This window comes from Quercus robur, chromosome 7 (genome assembly GCF_932294415.1).
Source record: "Quercus robur chromosome 7, dhQueRobu3.1, whole genome shotgun sequence".
NCBI lineage: Eukaryota > Viridiplantae > Streptophyta > Magnoliopsida > Fagales > Fagaceae > Quercus > Quercus robur.
The window spans coordinates 30,122,422-30,138,900 of NC_065540.1; the positions used below are offsets into that span (position 1 = coordinate 30,122,422).

A 16,479-nucleotide genomic window follows, 5' to 3' on the forward strand; every position below is an offset into this window, starting at 1 on the left:
TAATATTATCTTTTCATTAAATTCAAAATAATTATATTTATCTAATTGGGTAATGTATTTTTTTTTTATTAAATTAATTAGAATTTGAACCATGGAAGAACAACTACCAAAGATAACGTCCAAAGGTATAACTAATGTGCCCATTTGGAGGCCATGAGTGCTGATCGACACTGGGTCTTTATCTTATAAATTTTTTTTTTTTTTTTTTTTTTTTTTTTTCATATAGAGAATCTGATTTGTTTCCACTTTGTCTTGAGTTTTATGAGAAATAAAAACAAAGAAAACACATCTCTCTATAAATAGGAGAGGTACACCAACTGAAAAAGGACCAAAATTTTCACATACGTAAAGTAAACTCCTATAGTGCATATAGCAATGATTTTTTACTCTCTTTTTTTTTCTGCATATTTTCAACATACATTTAGCACATCTCACACACACACAAATCACTATAGTTTTCATATTATTCATCAACCACATTGTTCATTGCATCAATTTTCATCAACGATAAATGAAGATCCATTCACAAACTTCATCTTTCCAAAGAAATCATAAAGGGTGGAGATCTCAACAAGTTCAAGATCAAGCACGATCCTTGGAGTGAAGAGAACCAAAATCTATAGCGTGGCAATCAACCGTTTATGATCCGAAATTTTCATGTAGGTAGTATTTCAATACTTTTTTAAGAACGTGTTCAATTAGGTTTTGTTATTTTTTTACAATAATGTGAAGAAAAAAAATCCAAAAAAATGTTTAGGATAGATTCCTTGTTTAGCATGTTTTAGTATTTAACATGTTAAGGCTTTATAGGTAAGATATGCTCAATAACATTTTCATGCATTCATAAATTAATATGTAGATATAGGTTTATTTTTTTAATTAATTGCTCCTATGATTTATATCAGGGTTTCATGCATCTCATAACATGTCTCTATATCCATAATTAAAAATTCTACATATTTTAGTATCATATAAATCACATAAAATATGAAAATATAAAAAATATATTATGTTTTTTTAAAAAAATAAATAAATAAATCAAACCGTTTACATGTCATCTTGGTCAGATCTAAATACCGTTCACATGTCATGCATCTTGGTTAGATCTAAATCTTCACTATGCATGTTCATATGCAATGTAATTATTATAATTGTCTTGGTTGCTAGAATAGTAAATTGTTTATATTGGCTATTGTACCATAAAAATCTAATTTGGATTGGACGGGATGGGTGCCTAACACCTTTCCAATTTTTTCAATTTTTCTTTGAAATTTCATTATTTTTCTAAATGCTCATTAACGATGAAGAGAAAATATTTACCTTAAAATATTTATAATTCGTCTTGGTTGCCTACACTTATTAGTAATAGGAAGAGAAAGGCCCATCATCCCGGAAACTCCAAAGCCCAAAAAAACAAATGGAAGCAGAGCAGACGGACTACAACTATAACGGTTTAAACAAACACAAACACAAACACAGTGACATAAGCAAATGAAATGAGTCTCAAAGCGGTGGCTCTCATCTCATCCTTCTCCGGGGATAACAACGTTCGAGGCTCTATCCATTTTGTCCAGGAAACCAACGGTCTCACACTCTCTCTGCTTTTTTTTTTTTGTTGTGATATTCGATTTTACATAAATTATATTTATACTTATATATATATATATATATATATAGGGTCAACAACCACAACCCATGTGAAAGGGAGGATAACAGGGCTTTCACCAGGCCTCCATGGCTTCCATATTCACGCCCTTGGTGATACCACTAATGGCTGCAACTCCACTGGTACTAATTCTATGCTATGCTATGCTATGTTATATTGCTATTTGGCTATTGTTAATACTAATAATAATGGGTTTTGTTTTCTTTTCTTTTGTTAGGCCCTCATTTCAATCCATTAAAGAAGGATCATGGATCTCCTATGGATAAAGTGCGTCACGCTGGTGATTTGGGTAACGTTGTTGCAGGCCCAGATGGTAATACTATATGTATATATATATATGTGTGTGTGTTTCATTTCATGCACTTACACTACAGGAAATGAATCAATTGCCTTGTCATTAATTTTAAATCCCCTTCAGGTGTAGCTGAGGTTTCCATTAAAGACAACCAGGTAATCGATTTATATTTTATTTATGGCATCAAAACTTTTCTGCTTCTTTTCATTGGATTGTTCAAGTTGACAGTAGGTTAATAATAAGAAGGGAATGTGATGGTGATGTCCTAAAATTAATTCTGTATGATTTAACTATTATCCATGATGCTGTGTTACTCACAATGGGAATGGGAATGGGATGAATTTTATTCCTTTTGCTGTCATTATTATGGGTCTTAGTTTTACTTAAACTGTAGTGTTCTCTGAATATATAAAATTGTCCTCTCTCACTGACACTGTTACGTCCTGTAGATTCCGCTTGTTGGTCCTCATTCCATACTTGGGAGGGCAATTGTTGTGCATGCTGATCCTGATGATCTTGGTAGAGGTGAGAGTATATTTAATTTGCTTACATTGTGTTTGTTAATACGTGGGATCTACACGATTTTGGTAGAGTTATGTGTTAGACACCACTGTCCCCAAAACTTAAGCCAGTTGGATGTGAAAAAAACTGAATATGAAAATTTGTGAAAATCTTTGCCAACACGGGTATGCTTCTTTTGCTGTAATTTTGTTGGGTGAAGTGAAGTATTCATTATTATTGAAGAATGAATACATTTATATTTGAAGGATTTTGAGTTTGTGATGGATAAAGATAATAACAGGCTCTAATTGCGGAAATTTTGGAAATGATCCAAAAGTTTTGCTAAAATTAGAAACATGCTTCTTTTTCTCATTCCAACTCACCAATCTTGCCATTGTATTTTAAATTTTCCCTTTATGGTTCTGATGTATCTATTTTGAGGTATATCAACAGTGTTCTTACTTCTTAGTCTCTCCAACTTTGTGAAACTTGCTCTTTCATATCTCATGGTTATTAAGTATAATGGCTTCCTCAGTAATATTCCTAGTTTTTCAAAAAAAATGTAATGTTTTAAAGTGAAGGCTAATTTTTGGTTGTAAGTCTCATTGTGAATAGAGTTTCTTCTTGTCATTCTCTTTGTGCTTAGAGTTGCTTGTCATGTGACCTAATTTTCATTAAGCATTACCATCATATTATAACTAGCTAATTTATAATGTTTTTTTTATACCTTGTTTGGAGATATTTTCTATGTTAGGTGGCACACCTGCTACATATTTTTCTGTATTCACCTGAACACATTATTACATTTGGGACTGTGCGTGTGAACCAATTAGCTATCAGGTTTGGAATAAAATTTTATCCACAGGTTTAAGCATACACTGTTTGCACATTATATACGAATCCAAGAAGAATACTCCTCAAGTTGAGCCAGTGAAAACTCTTCCCCAGGATTGGTGTATTGGAATGTGAAAATCTTCCATTCTTGATTTTTATTACTCCTTATATTTTCTCTATCTCTCTCTCTCTGGCCGATTTATCATATGTTTCTCAGATTGTGGCTAGATATCCCTTCTTTTTCTAATAATTGGTAACATATTTTACAGTTAATGGTTAAGGTTGTGCCTGATCCAGATCGTAAGTTTCAGCCTATTGTAGGAATCCATTAGCTCTGGGTGTAACCTTCCTAGGATAGTTACTGATGCAGGAGCATAACCATAAACTATTTCAATATTTTATTTTGGATTTTGATTAGATAATTTTAGATTTTAATGTTTTTATTTGTTTAGTTTGAGTTGTGATAGGGAGTAAATTTCATGCTCTTAGATAAGGATTAGTTTAGTATTTGAGTTAGATTAGGATTCGTTTTAAGGTTATTTATCTTTATCTTGTATTTTCCTGGAAGCTCTATATATCCAGATGGTTATTTATCTATATATCCAGATGGTTTATTTTGTATTATAATCAGAGGTTATTCGTGTAAAATTGTATTGTGTTTGGTGGTGATTCCAATCAACTCTTAGGTGGTGAAGCCTAACGTTTACCGTGGGACAAATCTAGGTGGGAAGCCTAGGTTACATGCATGTATCTAGATGGATTTTCATCTTGAGAGTTTATGAAAGGTTATATTTGGAATTTTCTTGGGGAAAATATGAGAAAAGAAATTTTAGATATTTATTATAGTCTAGATAGATAGATGCCTCCAGCCAGAGTGCCTCAATGGTAAGGAAGTGTTTGGGCTAACTGTAAACCCAAAAGTCTCTAGTTCGACTCTTAACTGAGGCATTTCACAATTTACCCAATGCCTACTTAGTTGAGGTGTGTAGGCATCTATGGTTTTACCCCTCAGGGGTGGTCCCACTGTCTCATTCCTTGAGAGGGTTCCTAGTCATCAAATTTTTTTTTTTTTGATACATAATCAAAGATTTATTGCATAAAAAGGACATCGTGTTCACGATGGTGAACACTCTATACTTAAAACGAATACAAATAACTCAAAAAGAGATCTAAACAGAAAGGAGAAAATCAAAAATGGAAGAACATTGTGTAAAACCCCAAATTCTAACCCACTAAAACAAAGTTCCAACTAGTATAGGCTTCAAAAGATCTGTAGATCTCACAATATCTTCAAAAGTATGATTATTACATTCCTGCCAAATTAACCACATAAGACAAGCTAGAACCATATTCCAAATATTTGAAGAATGTTTCCCTAGCCAATTCCTCCATCCAAAAATAAGGGACGTTACTATCTTTGGCATCACCCACTGGATCCCAAACATCAAAAAAAAAATTCACTCCACAAAACATAAGCATACTTACAGTGGAGCAGAAGATGATCCATAGTTTTCTCATTACAACGGTATTCTCGTCATCAAAAAATAAAAAAATAAAAATAGTCTAGACAGATGTTGGTAGCTCATATGAGCTGTATACCAATGGTTTACATGGGCATGGAATTATTATGTAGCTCTAACAATTTTTTTATTGGTAATTACACAGGCGCCCAATTGGTGACACCCACAACCTTGCCGTCTCCACTTAATTTTATAAGGAAAGGAGGTGCCATTTAAGCTAGAGCTCATGGACATATAAAGTTTTGACATTTATGATAAGCCAAATGGGTGAGGTTATAATCTGATTCCTTCATTGAGGTTTTATTCTTCGGAGTTCACTTTGAAGGGTGATGTATGAAATGGAGGTCTTTTGTTGTAGGAAACAAGCTTAGACTCTGATCTGAATGATATAGTATTAAACAAAAATCAGGGAGATTCTATATGTTTCATGGAATCATAGTAGGAGAAGAGGAATGAACCCTATTTAGGACATAGCCCCTCCTTTTAAACAAAGGGTTTTTCGTTGTTCCAAATGACAATCTTTTTATCACCCAAGAGAATGGGCCAAAAGATTTGAACTGATTGAAACAATTATATCCTTAAACATTGCTTGCAAGTGTGGATTGTCAGGTACTTCTGTCTTGAAGAACCATGGTTCACTTGGTGGGATCAATAAAGTAAATATCAGTGAGAAACAGGTATAGAAATTTGATTGCATGAAACACTAATCACAAAAGTCTTCCTCTTCACCAAGGTTCACCAGGAATTAAGACAAAATTTAATGCAGGTGATAAAAAGACATGGGGGAAACTCGAGCAACTCATTCTGTGAGCCATAAAAGCTAAGAATTAAATAGAGGATTTGGGTCTTTAATACGTATTAGGAATTGGGACAGTTTCAAGCATCACCTGAAGAAACCCCATAAATCTTTCCTATAGCTACTCAAATTAAAGGGATGACTTTATAGATGCTTAGACTTTTTGGTGGCCTTTATCTTTCTGCTTTGAATTTTTGTAGTAGGGAGACAGGTTTTTGGAAACATGCTCAAAGTGAAGAATTTTTATCCCTACTTCATTATAACGCACAGAATGATGTGAGGTGGACACTAGGCTATTTAAAATTTCTAAAATATTTCCAAAAACTATAATTTTAATCGCCTAATCAGCCAGCTTCACTTTTTCTTACAATTTGTTACGTCCCACAATGGTCAGTAATTTGGTTAGCTATTTCTGTCTGAAAGTTCTTGTTCTCAAATAGCTGCCACTTTTTTTTATGTAAACATATATCTCATCACATTCTTGGAATCTCACTAATTAAACTGACTAATGCAACAGGTGGACATGAACTCAGCAAGAGTACTGGGAATGCCGGTGCAAGAGTTGGATGTGGTAAATATTTTTTTCCCTTAGCTTTATGTTTTTGGAGAGAATTTTGAAATGCAGTCAGCAAAGGGAATGCAATAGTGTAACCCAGCAGTTCCCATTGCACCTTTGTTTCATTTGAACTCTATTCATTATTCATACGTAAAGAAGCCTAACGTTTATACACCAATTTTGGTCAGGTATCATTGGGCTTCAATCATCAGTTTAGGTTGGATTGCTTGCAAAAAATCAATAGGTTCATGAAACATACATGGATGCAATATGCAATTCTCCCGCAGAAGGACCTTGGAAAGCATTTGGAATGTACATGATTATGAATGAAACTGAAATTACATTTTAAACTCCTTTTTTCTTATCTGTGAACTTTTCGGATTTGTGGGCATGATCATCTAAATTTATAGTTTGGTGTCTCTGGTAACTTCCAAGTTCTTGTCTTTGCAACAACTTTATATGCTTCCAACGCCTTGATCTATTACTTGTATGGCCACCAAGGCCGGATCTTGAGTCTCAACTCTCAATTAGCCTGACCCCATTGCAATTTTAGAGGAAGCTGGCGTCAGTTTTGCCGGACCTTTCTTTTTTCTTTCCATCAAGTTGGAGGATTATTAATTTTGGACTTGGCTAAGTTCCTTATATGAACCTGTAATCATCTAATTCACTCTGTAGAGAGTGAGAGCATTTGGGTTCTTTTATTATCCGATATTCCAGTTGTTGTATGGTGATTGTATTTATAGGGAGCTTGACCAAAGCTATGCCTTTTGACATCATAGTAGTTGAAAAGAGAATTAGAATATTTATCTTTTTTTTTTTGTCCACTACCTTAGTATTCCAACATTTATCTATTTTCATTCTTATGTAAAATCATTTTCAACTAAGATAAACTAGTAAGTTACCATAAATAATGTTGTAATGTTTTAGGTAAAATGGTTTTAGAAGATGTTGTACATGTATTATAGCATAATTGTTATGGAACTTTATTAGTAATCGTTTCACCATAAAAGGTAAAAAATTATAAATTGCACATGTATATCCATTATAATTATTCAATTGAAATAATAAGAAGAAAAAAAACAACTTTGGAGAAATAATTGTTATGATATTTCCTTAAAAATGATATTATTTAAATTTGAGAAAAAGATGAGTTATTTTTTTATGATTTTTTATTTTTATAATTGTTATGTGTATATAAAAAGTTTTTTTTAATTGAAAATATATTAATTTTAAAAATTATTACACCTATTAAAAAATAGCTATTATAATCATTTTAGAAATAATTTCTTTATTTTAGAGAATAACTATTCATAAAAAATTACTATTACTTGTAATAAAAATATGACTCAACTACAAAATAACTAAACCGTAAAAATAACTATTACATTACAGTGTTTATCATAGCCTATCAAATATGCTTTAAATATCAAAAGACTCCCATTAATAATAATCAGTTGAGTGGCATATGCCCAACCTACTCAAATAGTCCAAGATCCATTTCCCTTAGTGGTGCTCTATCAAATCACCGGATTTACCAAAAAAAATCACCGGATTTATCCTCGATCTACCATCCAAAAAGAGGGCATCTCATGATGAGATGAGCCATCAACAGTTACCATTCAAGAAGTTGTTTTGCGACTCACAGTAACCTTTTGTTTTCTTTCAAGTATTAAGAAATGGGTAAGATCCATCGAGATTGATTGACGGGATGTTGTCAGTTGTTACCCCCATAATCATAGTTTATCCCTCAGTCTATTACTTAAGGTTTTGTTTGGATGGGTAGAATATAGGAAGGATGGAAAATATAAGAGGGAAAATGGGGTGGAAAACTCAGTTTTCCACTGTTTGGGAATGAGAAGAAAATAGGGGGAGTGAAAAATTAGGGAGAAAATTTTCTCCCTGGGCCCACAAATTTTTTCCTCCCAAATTGGGAGGAAAAGCAAGGGGGGAAACCTGCCTTAGTGCAGTTTTACGATAATGTCCTCTCTTCTTCTTTTTTTTTTTTTTCTTTTAACGTGACCTGAAACGTTCTTCCTTCTTCTTTTTTTTCTTTTTTTTTTTTTTTAACGTGAGCCGAAACGTTCTCCTTTTTTTTTTTTTCTCTTTTTTCTTTTTTTCACGTGACCTGAACATTTTTTTCTTCAACGTGACCTGAACGTTTTTTTTTTTTTTTTTTTTTTTTTTCAAATGTGACCTGATCTAATTTTTACATTATAATAATAAAAATATAAATATAAATTTATATATATGATGTGATAAATTTAACATTATGTAATAAGTATAAATAAATTTATTTCTTACATATTATGCAACAAGGGTATAATAGTCAATTTATATAAATTACATTTTTCATCTTTCCCTTTTTCTCTCTAACCAAACAAAAGAGTTTTCCACCCTCCCACTTTTCCACCCCTCCAACCAAACATACAAAAGGGAAAACTAAATATTTTCCATCCTCCCACTTTTCCATCCTTCCACAATTTTCCATCCTCCCCTTTTTCCACTCCTCCATCCAAACGGACCCTAAAGGTAGAGGGTACTTTAGGGGTTAAGGTAGAGGGTACTTTAGGGGTTGACAGCAATAGGATTTGAACCATTGAACAATTAACTAGAATGGTGGGGAAAAGAATTTCAACAAAAACAAAATCATTCTAACAATAACATTTCTGATGACAATCTTAAATTTGAATACGACCTGATGCTGTTAAAGAACGGAATTAGTGCTTATGCAGGTCTCCACTATCCCTTTTCACCACCAGAGTGAAACAAGCCTAGAGTGAGCCATTGCACATTTATTCACAACACTGGCATCCACGTATTAGCAAAAGCATTAGGTATGCAACATACCATAAAATTTCATTATAAAACCAGATATTCGTAAATGCAACTAACAGTAAATTCAGTTCAACCTAAAGGATTGTCACCAATCACAACACACTCCCACATAGTTGTTAGATTGCAGAACAGGATTAATTGACTGCTATCAGTAGATAAATTTCCTATATAGCAGTCACCTTGACAGGAAGACTTCGATTACACATATGGTTGCAAAATGAGAGAATCGAGCATAGAGCTCTACCCTCTCAACCATGTGTTTCTGTATGATGAGTTGTCACGCAGAGAGGCATCGTGGGGCTTGTACTCCATAACATAGCCATGGGGAAGCTTTAAGTGCCGTTTAATAGCGTCTCTGAGAGCCATTACAGCCTGGTACAAGCAAACCAAGGTCAAGGTATTACATAAGTATTTTGTGCATGTAAAGTGCATGTCTGTGTTGAGAGAGATTATAAAATCACCAACCTGGTGATCAGATGCATTGCGGTTCCACACACTCAATATATCCTCATTGAAACGAATGCTTAGTACTGCACCACATATGTTATCTCCATAATCAAGTTGGTCACCCACTAATGCAAGAACCTGCACAGGTAGGCAGGACTAACTTACAAAACAAAGGACAAGTCAATTTAAACCAAGGGTCCTAAAATCCCTAAAAGGGGTGGCATGTAGTGGAAATTAGGCTTAGATCTCTCAAGGAGGATACTGTTTTTTAATAAGTAATGTATTTATAGCATTATGAGCTACCTCATGTGTGGAAAAACACAAGGTAGCCTAAAAACATAGGTCAACAATTACAAGCAAACGAAAGTGAATAAATTCTGTGACAGTATTACTATCACTCAACCCCAAGACATCTGACCACTCTCTTGGCTGTCTAAGAAAGAATCTCTTTATCTGGGATTCTGAAAGCACCACATTCTCAAAGGTATCATTGTTGTGTTCCCCCCACAATAACCAAATCAAACACAGGGGGCTAAATTCCATACTATAGGTGTGTGTTTACCAAACTAGTTTCGCTAGCCAACTAGGAGATCCCCACAGTTTTTGGCATGATCCATTGAACCCAATTAGCCCAAGGACTTAATATATATATATATATATATATATTATTGAAAAGAAAAAACAATGCAATCCAAGTACACAGCAAGTGTACTTTAATTGCTACAATACATCATCTAAAGGCACATAAATCCAAAAATTACACCTAATCAGAAAAGGAATGACCACTTAAGGCAGTCATCCACTAATACATAGGTGTGTGTGTGTGTGTAATAAATATTCCAAAGGTGATCATTCTACCCCTTCAAAAGTATTCTTCCATTCTCTCCAAATAGTCCATATGATGCATAAAAGAATCACATTATAAATATCTACACTTCAATGTCCGTGAAAAGCCCCTTTCCACCAAGCTAACAAATCCACAACTCTCTTATGGCATAACCCATTGAATCCCAAACAAACAAAACACCAATGATGATAGATCATACAGAAAATCACAAAGAATGAGCATGCGGTCTATGAACTCCCCATTCTTGCCCATGAAACACCACACGGAAAATCACAAAGAATGAGCAAGTGGTCTATGAACTCCCCATTCTTGCCCATGAAACACCACTCTTCTAAACAAAAAATCTTCTTTGGAAGATTACCCATGGTAAGGAATTTCACTCAAGCATTTGTCTAAGTAAAATATAGAAAAAAAATTATGGCAACCTTAATGCCCCGAATACTTCTCCATGGAAATTATTGAGGATTCCCATTAGAGAGAACCCTGCAAAAAGATTTTAACTCAAATGTACCGGTCCTTGTTGGTATCGAGCAAATCCTACCTTCTCCATCCCTTTCAATCTTAATAGAACAGTTAAGATCAATAACATCCGAATAGTAAATAACATTCAATTTGAACGAAATTTGACATGCAGGTTAAGAACATAAGGAACATGCATCTAAAAGTTAGATTTTCAAAATTCACACCCAATAAAAGATATATGAGCAATTTGAAGGGTTTCTCTTCAAACTAGTTTACAGAGAAACCTTTTTCTAAAAGTAATATGCCAATGAATAACATCAATATTCCAAGGCAAATCCTCCACTACATAGGCTTCTTTAGACTGGGCTATGCAAAAAAGTTTTGAAATACCTCCCTAGGTATAACATCCCCACACCATACATTATGCCAAAATTGAATACAATGGCCATTCCAAACTTCAAATCTTATGAACCTCAAGAAATTTGGCCAACCATTTCTAAGATGCTTCCAAAGACTACACCATGTGGTTCATGAAGCACACCTAAAACCCGTCCGCTGCAATCACTCTCACATTTTCTATCAACTACTACTCTCCATAATGCCTCTTTCTCTTGGCCATAACCATTTCCCCAATAAAGCATGGTTAAAACATAAAAAACATTTAATACCCAAGTCTCCATATAGCATTTGCTGACAAATTGTCATCCAATTAACCAAATGGAATTTAAAATCATATGCATACTTTTAGTAGAAGAAATGAACCATAAGACTTATCAATTTATACTGGCTAGGATTCACAGAACTTAGTGTACAATATAAGGTAAGCGATTGAGTTCAAAAGCCAAGTCAAATTTTGAAGACATGAGACCAAGCTCAAAGTGACTAAATTATGTTTACAAGGCTTTATGCCCTTGGGAAGCACTACAAAAAGAGCACTCACATACTTTTCAGTGCAGAAAGGGGCTTATAGGTTTTACTGAGATCAATTGTGGCTTGGCTCTACGGACCAGCATGTAGAATATTAGGTAGGGACTGGGTTCAGAATGCCAAATCAGAATTTGAAGCCATGAGACACAAACTCAAAATTACTAGATTGTCTCTATTCTAACCAGAATTTTACTCATCGTTTTTATATCATATCAGGCAGGGCTAACCTATAGCAGACCAACAATTCCACATACCCAACAATAATTACAACCTTTAAGGGGTTTTCTCAGAACTGTAAAATGACTTGATAAATTCAGTTTAATTTTGTGCAACCATATTAAAAATAACATTAAAATTCTAGTTTCGTGATTGACGAAATTTTAATTTATGTAAGGAATATATGTAGTCTACATTGGGGCAATGGTTTTCTTAGCCATACATGTATTGTATGAAAATACAAGATAGGATTCAAAACAAAAGAAATTTGCTTAAAGATAGTGTGACCCCTATTGATGAAAAGACAAGGGAAAATCATTTGAGATGACTTGGTTTGATCATGTGCAGAGGTGAACGAGTAAGAGACAAGTAAGAAGGAGTGAGTTGATTCACATAGAGAGAACAGAAAAAAGGTAACCAAAGATCTAAAACAACATTAGAACTAAGGGGTTTATGGTTAACTGCACGTGTGCAAACAGGCTTCTCAAACCAATGCCCTCTTTTTAAATTTCATGATAATTTCAGTTAGCTGAAACCACTGCTGCTTATATGTAAAAAAAATTTCATCATCACCATTCTATATGCACCATGTAAAATGACACACAGCCAAGAACTTCCTAAGTAATGAAACTTTCCTTAAAAAACTGGAACGAAGGTCCAAAGATCAATTTCAGTAATTGGCAAAATCAACAATTTTCATTTGATAAATAGCAATTGCCAAGATAAAAAATTGAAGCCACTTAATTCTAAGTACATCATATTTTTAATAAAACAACCTAAATGCGTGAAAGTGACAAATATCAAATTTATGAAATAGCTCAAATGAAATAAAATGTTGAAAACACCCAATATGAACTTATGATAGGACTTGTGGCAACAAGTCAGAAACTATCAAATCAAAGAGAAAGAAATTAACTACGAATATGAATCATCGCAAACTTGAAACTACACATTTATGGAGATTAAAAAAAAAATGTAATTTAAGCCTTTCCCCTTACCAGATCTTCCCAAAAGCGACCTGAGACAACCTTTTTGAATCGTATTATCCACTTACCGCCATTACAATTAGCAGAGTCCTGAGAAACAACAAAGTTTATTTAACTAGTGAGTATTGTTGATAAATTTACCTTTGAAAGTCCTAACTAATCACATATAAAAAGGAGGCAAGTGTGACTGAGGCTGAGCTTATGAAGTTTACAAATGGAGTTCTTCATTGGAATGTAAGTTTCTTTAGGGCTGTACATAATAGGGAATTGGAGGCTATGTTGAGCTTCATGGATACCATATATGGAACTTCTGTAAAGGGAATTGGGGAGGATAAATGAGCTGGAAACTAGATAGAACTAAGGGGTTTAGGGTTAATGCTTATTATTGTCTGCTAGTGGTCTCTAATGATTTATGCTTTCCTTGGAAAAGCATATGGAAGCAAAAGATCCCCTCTCAAGTGGCTTTCTTTGTTTGGACTACAGCTTGGGGGAAATGTTTGACGATTAATAATTTAAGAAAAAGGAAGGTTTGGATATTGGATTGGTGTTATATGTGCAAGTGTAATGGTGAATCAGTTGACTATCTTTTCCTTCATTGTCCAATTGCCATGGACTTGTGGTCTATGGTTTTGGGCTTATTTGGAGTAAGTTGGGTATATGCCAAAGTTGTGGGGCCCCTAGATTGTTGGCAAGGGTGGTTTTGGTCGTCATCGGAACAATCATGTATGGATAATCATTCCCCATTGTCTCATGTGGTCTCTTTGGAGGGAAAGAAATAGTAGGTGCTTTGAAGATAATGACAGATCCATTTCAGACCTCAAGTTATTTTTCTTTAGAACCTTAGTAGATTGGTTGTCTACTTTGCAAAACCAATCTTACTCCTTTCTTGATTTCTAGATTTTTGTAATTTTTATACTTGATTTCTTTGACCCCTATACACTTCCTGTGTACTAGAGCGTCCCTTTTTTTATATCAATAAATCTTATTACTTAAAAAAAAAAAACATATAAAAAGAGAAAAAAGAAGGAACATCTTAATTCAGGCTTAGTCCTTAGAAAAATACCTCCCATAGAGGGCGGATTCCATCCTTGAAAAGATGCAAATCTGTTGGGCTTGGCAAAGAAGAGGGGCGGGCCAAGTGGCAATAGCAGACCCAAAAACCTTCAACCTAGGCACACATAATGTTCAGAGTGCTAATGAAGACAATGATCAAAGAAAGTGAACTTCAAAATGAGGTAACAATTCAAACTAATCTGGTATTTGCCAAGAACTTACCGTACTAAATTCCACAATTTTCTTTATATTGTCCTCATATGATGTTTGTGTTCGAACTCCAGGGGTTCGACGAGTGTACCAAAAAACAAACTTGTACTGGTCACAAAGACATTAAAAAATAAGTGTTAATAAACCATTGTGATTATAAATTTTCTAAAACAGCTTTAAATTTAGACAATAAAAGAATAACGAAACCACATATAGCATTTCATGCTAAAATTTAAATTCAGTCAAACCTTATAGAATAAATTTCACCCCTCCAATAATTTGAAAAGTTCATGAAACTGTTGTCAATCTAGGTCTCCAATTTAACCAGAATTTAATATGCCTACAGGAAAAAGCAATGAGAGGCTACCTCAGTTGCCTCACACAATTAAGGGATAGAAGACCCTTCAAAGCCTGATCTAGATAAAGCTCCCACCAGGGATAGAAGCAAAAACTTTTCTCCCCACCCAAGGCCACATGCAAGCCTCTATGAGGGTAAAAATGTTCCTTTTCAGTATTCAAATTCACATAATTGAGGAAGGTAGAAAAGAATATTTAAGTTCCTGATGAAAATGAGATGGAAGCAACTACTCCTTGACCCTATGGTGTTACATATAATATTTTTTTTTTTTAAATTGTAGAATGGAATTCATTGCACTGTACTGAGATTCATAAAGTTAATGGACAAATATTATTTTGATAAAAAATCAATGCCAGGTTAATTATCAAGAAATGTCAATTTTACTCCTCGTTCTTATATCATATCAGGCAGGGCTAACCTATAGCAGACCACCAAATCCACATACCCATACAATAATTACAACCTTTAAGGGTGTTCTCAGAACTGTAAAACGATTTGATAAATTCAATTTAATTTTGTAGAACCATATTAAAAATGAAATTAAAATTCTAGTTCCATGATTGAGGAAATTTTAATTTATGTATGGAATACATGTAGCCTACATTGGGGCAATGGTTTTTTTAGCCATACATATTGTATAAAAATACAAGATAGGATTTGAAGCGAAAGAAATTCGCTTAAAGACAAGGGAAAATCATTTGAGATGGCTTGGTTTGATCATGTGCAGAGGTGAACGAGTAATGGACAAGTAAGAAAGAGTGAGTTGATTCACATAGAAAGAATAAAAAAAAGGTAACCAAAGATCTAAAACAACATTAGTAGAAGTAGTAAAACAGGAAAAATAAATAAATATAAATATATATACACACACACTGACTAAGGAATCGATAGAGAGTATGGTTTTGAATATGATAGAATGACGGAAAAGAATACATAAGACTAATCCTAATTAGTAAGTGGATGATTCATAGTTGATAGCTAGATGTAGCAAAACTCATGTCGTCGTCTGTCACCATTTCAACTCACAAAGATAGTAAGTTTCAATTCAAAGCTTCCAATCCAATTTCAACTTCAAGTTTAAGCTTTATTTTCCTAATTGTTCAAATAAGCAGCATTCACGTAACCTACCTCACATTCTTTCAAAACCAAGTAACCAACAATTCAATTCAGTCCTATTTCTCTATATATCTCTCACTAAAATCACAGATACTACAGACTACATTTGATCCATCAGATTTTGATTAGTTGAAATTTGTTTAAATAGATTCTTAAATTTCTAAAATCAAATTATTCTTAGAGCCTCGCAGTTCTAGTATTAATAAATTAAGAATCAAACAGAGTTTACAATGAATTTAGAGAGAGAGAGAGACCTTGAGGGGATGAAGACCAGCTCTGAGGTCGCGAGCTTGGCGTTCACGGACATCTTCGCCTTCTTTGTTGTTATTGTTGCTATCAACAGTGGCTGACCATGAAGAAGAAGAAGATTCCAGAATTGGCTGGGAGTTATCACCGTTGTTACCATTGTTGTTATTATTGTTGCTATCTGATTCTTTCTTCTCTACTACCAACTCCATTTTCAACTTCTTCTTTTCAAAAGCCCTAGTTTTCTCTCTCCACCCAGACTGAACCCAAGAAAGAAAGAAGTGAAAACAAAAAAACGTTGTACACTGCAGCCTTTCGTTTTTTTTTTTTTTTTTTGGGTTGGGCGAATGAGATTCTCTTATATACTTCTCGCTTACAGGGATGGAAGTTTCCGACCCGACCCGGTCCCTATTATTGAATGAGCAAAAGTTTCACTCCAAATAAAATATGTTTAGGCAGGGCAGTGATTTGTGTTGTGTATTCAATAATTAGACATTGTCAACTTTTTTTAAGACTTTTTCTTTTTTTTTTTTGTGTGTGTCAAGAATACTTAATATTCTTAGAAGAAAAAATAATGGGTTAATCCTACATTAAAAAATGAGTGTGAG

At 33.9% G+C, this 16,479-nt stretch overlaps 2 protein-coding genes across 3 annotated transcripts; one reads left to right on the plus strand and one right to left on the minus strand.

Annotated features, from left to right (window-relative positions):
• The first annotated feature begins 1,410 nt into the window (after window positions 1–1,410).
• On the plus strand, window positions 1,411–6,595 carry LOC126693084 (superoxide dismutase [Cu-Zn] 2). Of its 2 annotated transcripts, XR_007645199.1 has the most exons (8): window positions 1,411–1,584; window positions 1,678–1,788; window positions 1,884–1,979; window positions 2,085–2,116; window positions 2,411–2,486; window positions 4,962–5,083; window positions 6,130–6,183; window positions 6,357–6,595. XR_007645199.1 is itself a non-coding variant. In XM_050388950.1 (7 exons), the coding sequence occupies exons 1-7, from the start codon at window positions 1,497–1,499 to the stop codon at window positions 6,383–6,385; spliced, it is 486 nt and encodes a 161-aa protein (XP_050244907.1). In that variant the 5' UTR covers window positions 1,411–1,496; the 3' UTR covers window positions 6,386–6,595. The 2 variants fall into 2 exon arrangements, 1 of the variants encoding a protein (XP_050244907.1); XM_050388950.1 differs by lacking the exon at window positions 4,962–5,083.
• A 2,391-nt stretch (window positions 6,596–8,986) lies between these two features.
• Window positions 8,987–16,207, minus strand: LOC126693085 (eukaryotic translation initiation factor NCBP). Its single transcript, XM_050388951.1, has 6 exons — window positions 15,880–16,207; window positions 14,164–14,259; window positions 13,952–14,056; window positions 12,901–12,978; window positions 9,469–9,588; window positions 8,987–9,375 (listed from the first exon to the last, which is right to left on the minus strand). Exons 1-6 carry the CDS (start codon window positions 16,081–16,083, stop codon window positions 9,244–9,246), a joined length of 735 nt encoding a protein of 244 aa, XP_050244908.1. The 5' UTR covers window positions 16,084–16,207; the 3' UTR covers window positions 8,987–9,243.
• Window positions 16,208–16,479: the final 272 nt, after the last annotated feature.

Coding starts and splice junctions, on each gene's coding strand:
- LOC126693084 (XM_050388950.1), top strand. CDS start 1,497: ATGAGTCTCAAAGCGGTGGCTCTCATCTCATCCTTCTCCGGGGATAAC. Junction 1,585..1,677: donor TTTTGTCCAGGAAACCAACG/GTCTCACACTCT, acceptor ATATATATATAG/GGTCAACAACCACAACCCAT. Junction 1,789..1,883: donor TAATGGCTGCAACTCCACTG/GTACTAATTCTA, acceptor TTCTTTTGTTAG/GCCCTCATTTCAATCCATTA.
- LOC126693085 (XM_050388951.1), bottom strand. CDS start 16,083: ATGGAGTTGGTAGTAGAGAAGAAAGAATCAGATAGCAACAATAATAAC. Junction 14,260..15,879: donor CTGGTCTTCATCCCCTCAAG/GTCTCTCTCTCT, acceptor CTTTGTGACCAG/TACAAGTTTGTTTTTTGGTA. Junction 9,376..9,468: donor GCAATGCATCTGATCACCAG/GTTGGTGATTTT, acceptor TGCTTGTACCAG/GCTGTAATGGCTCTCAGAGA.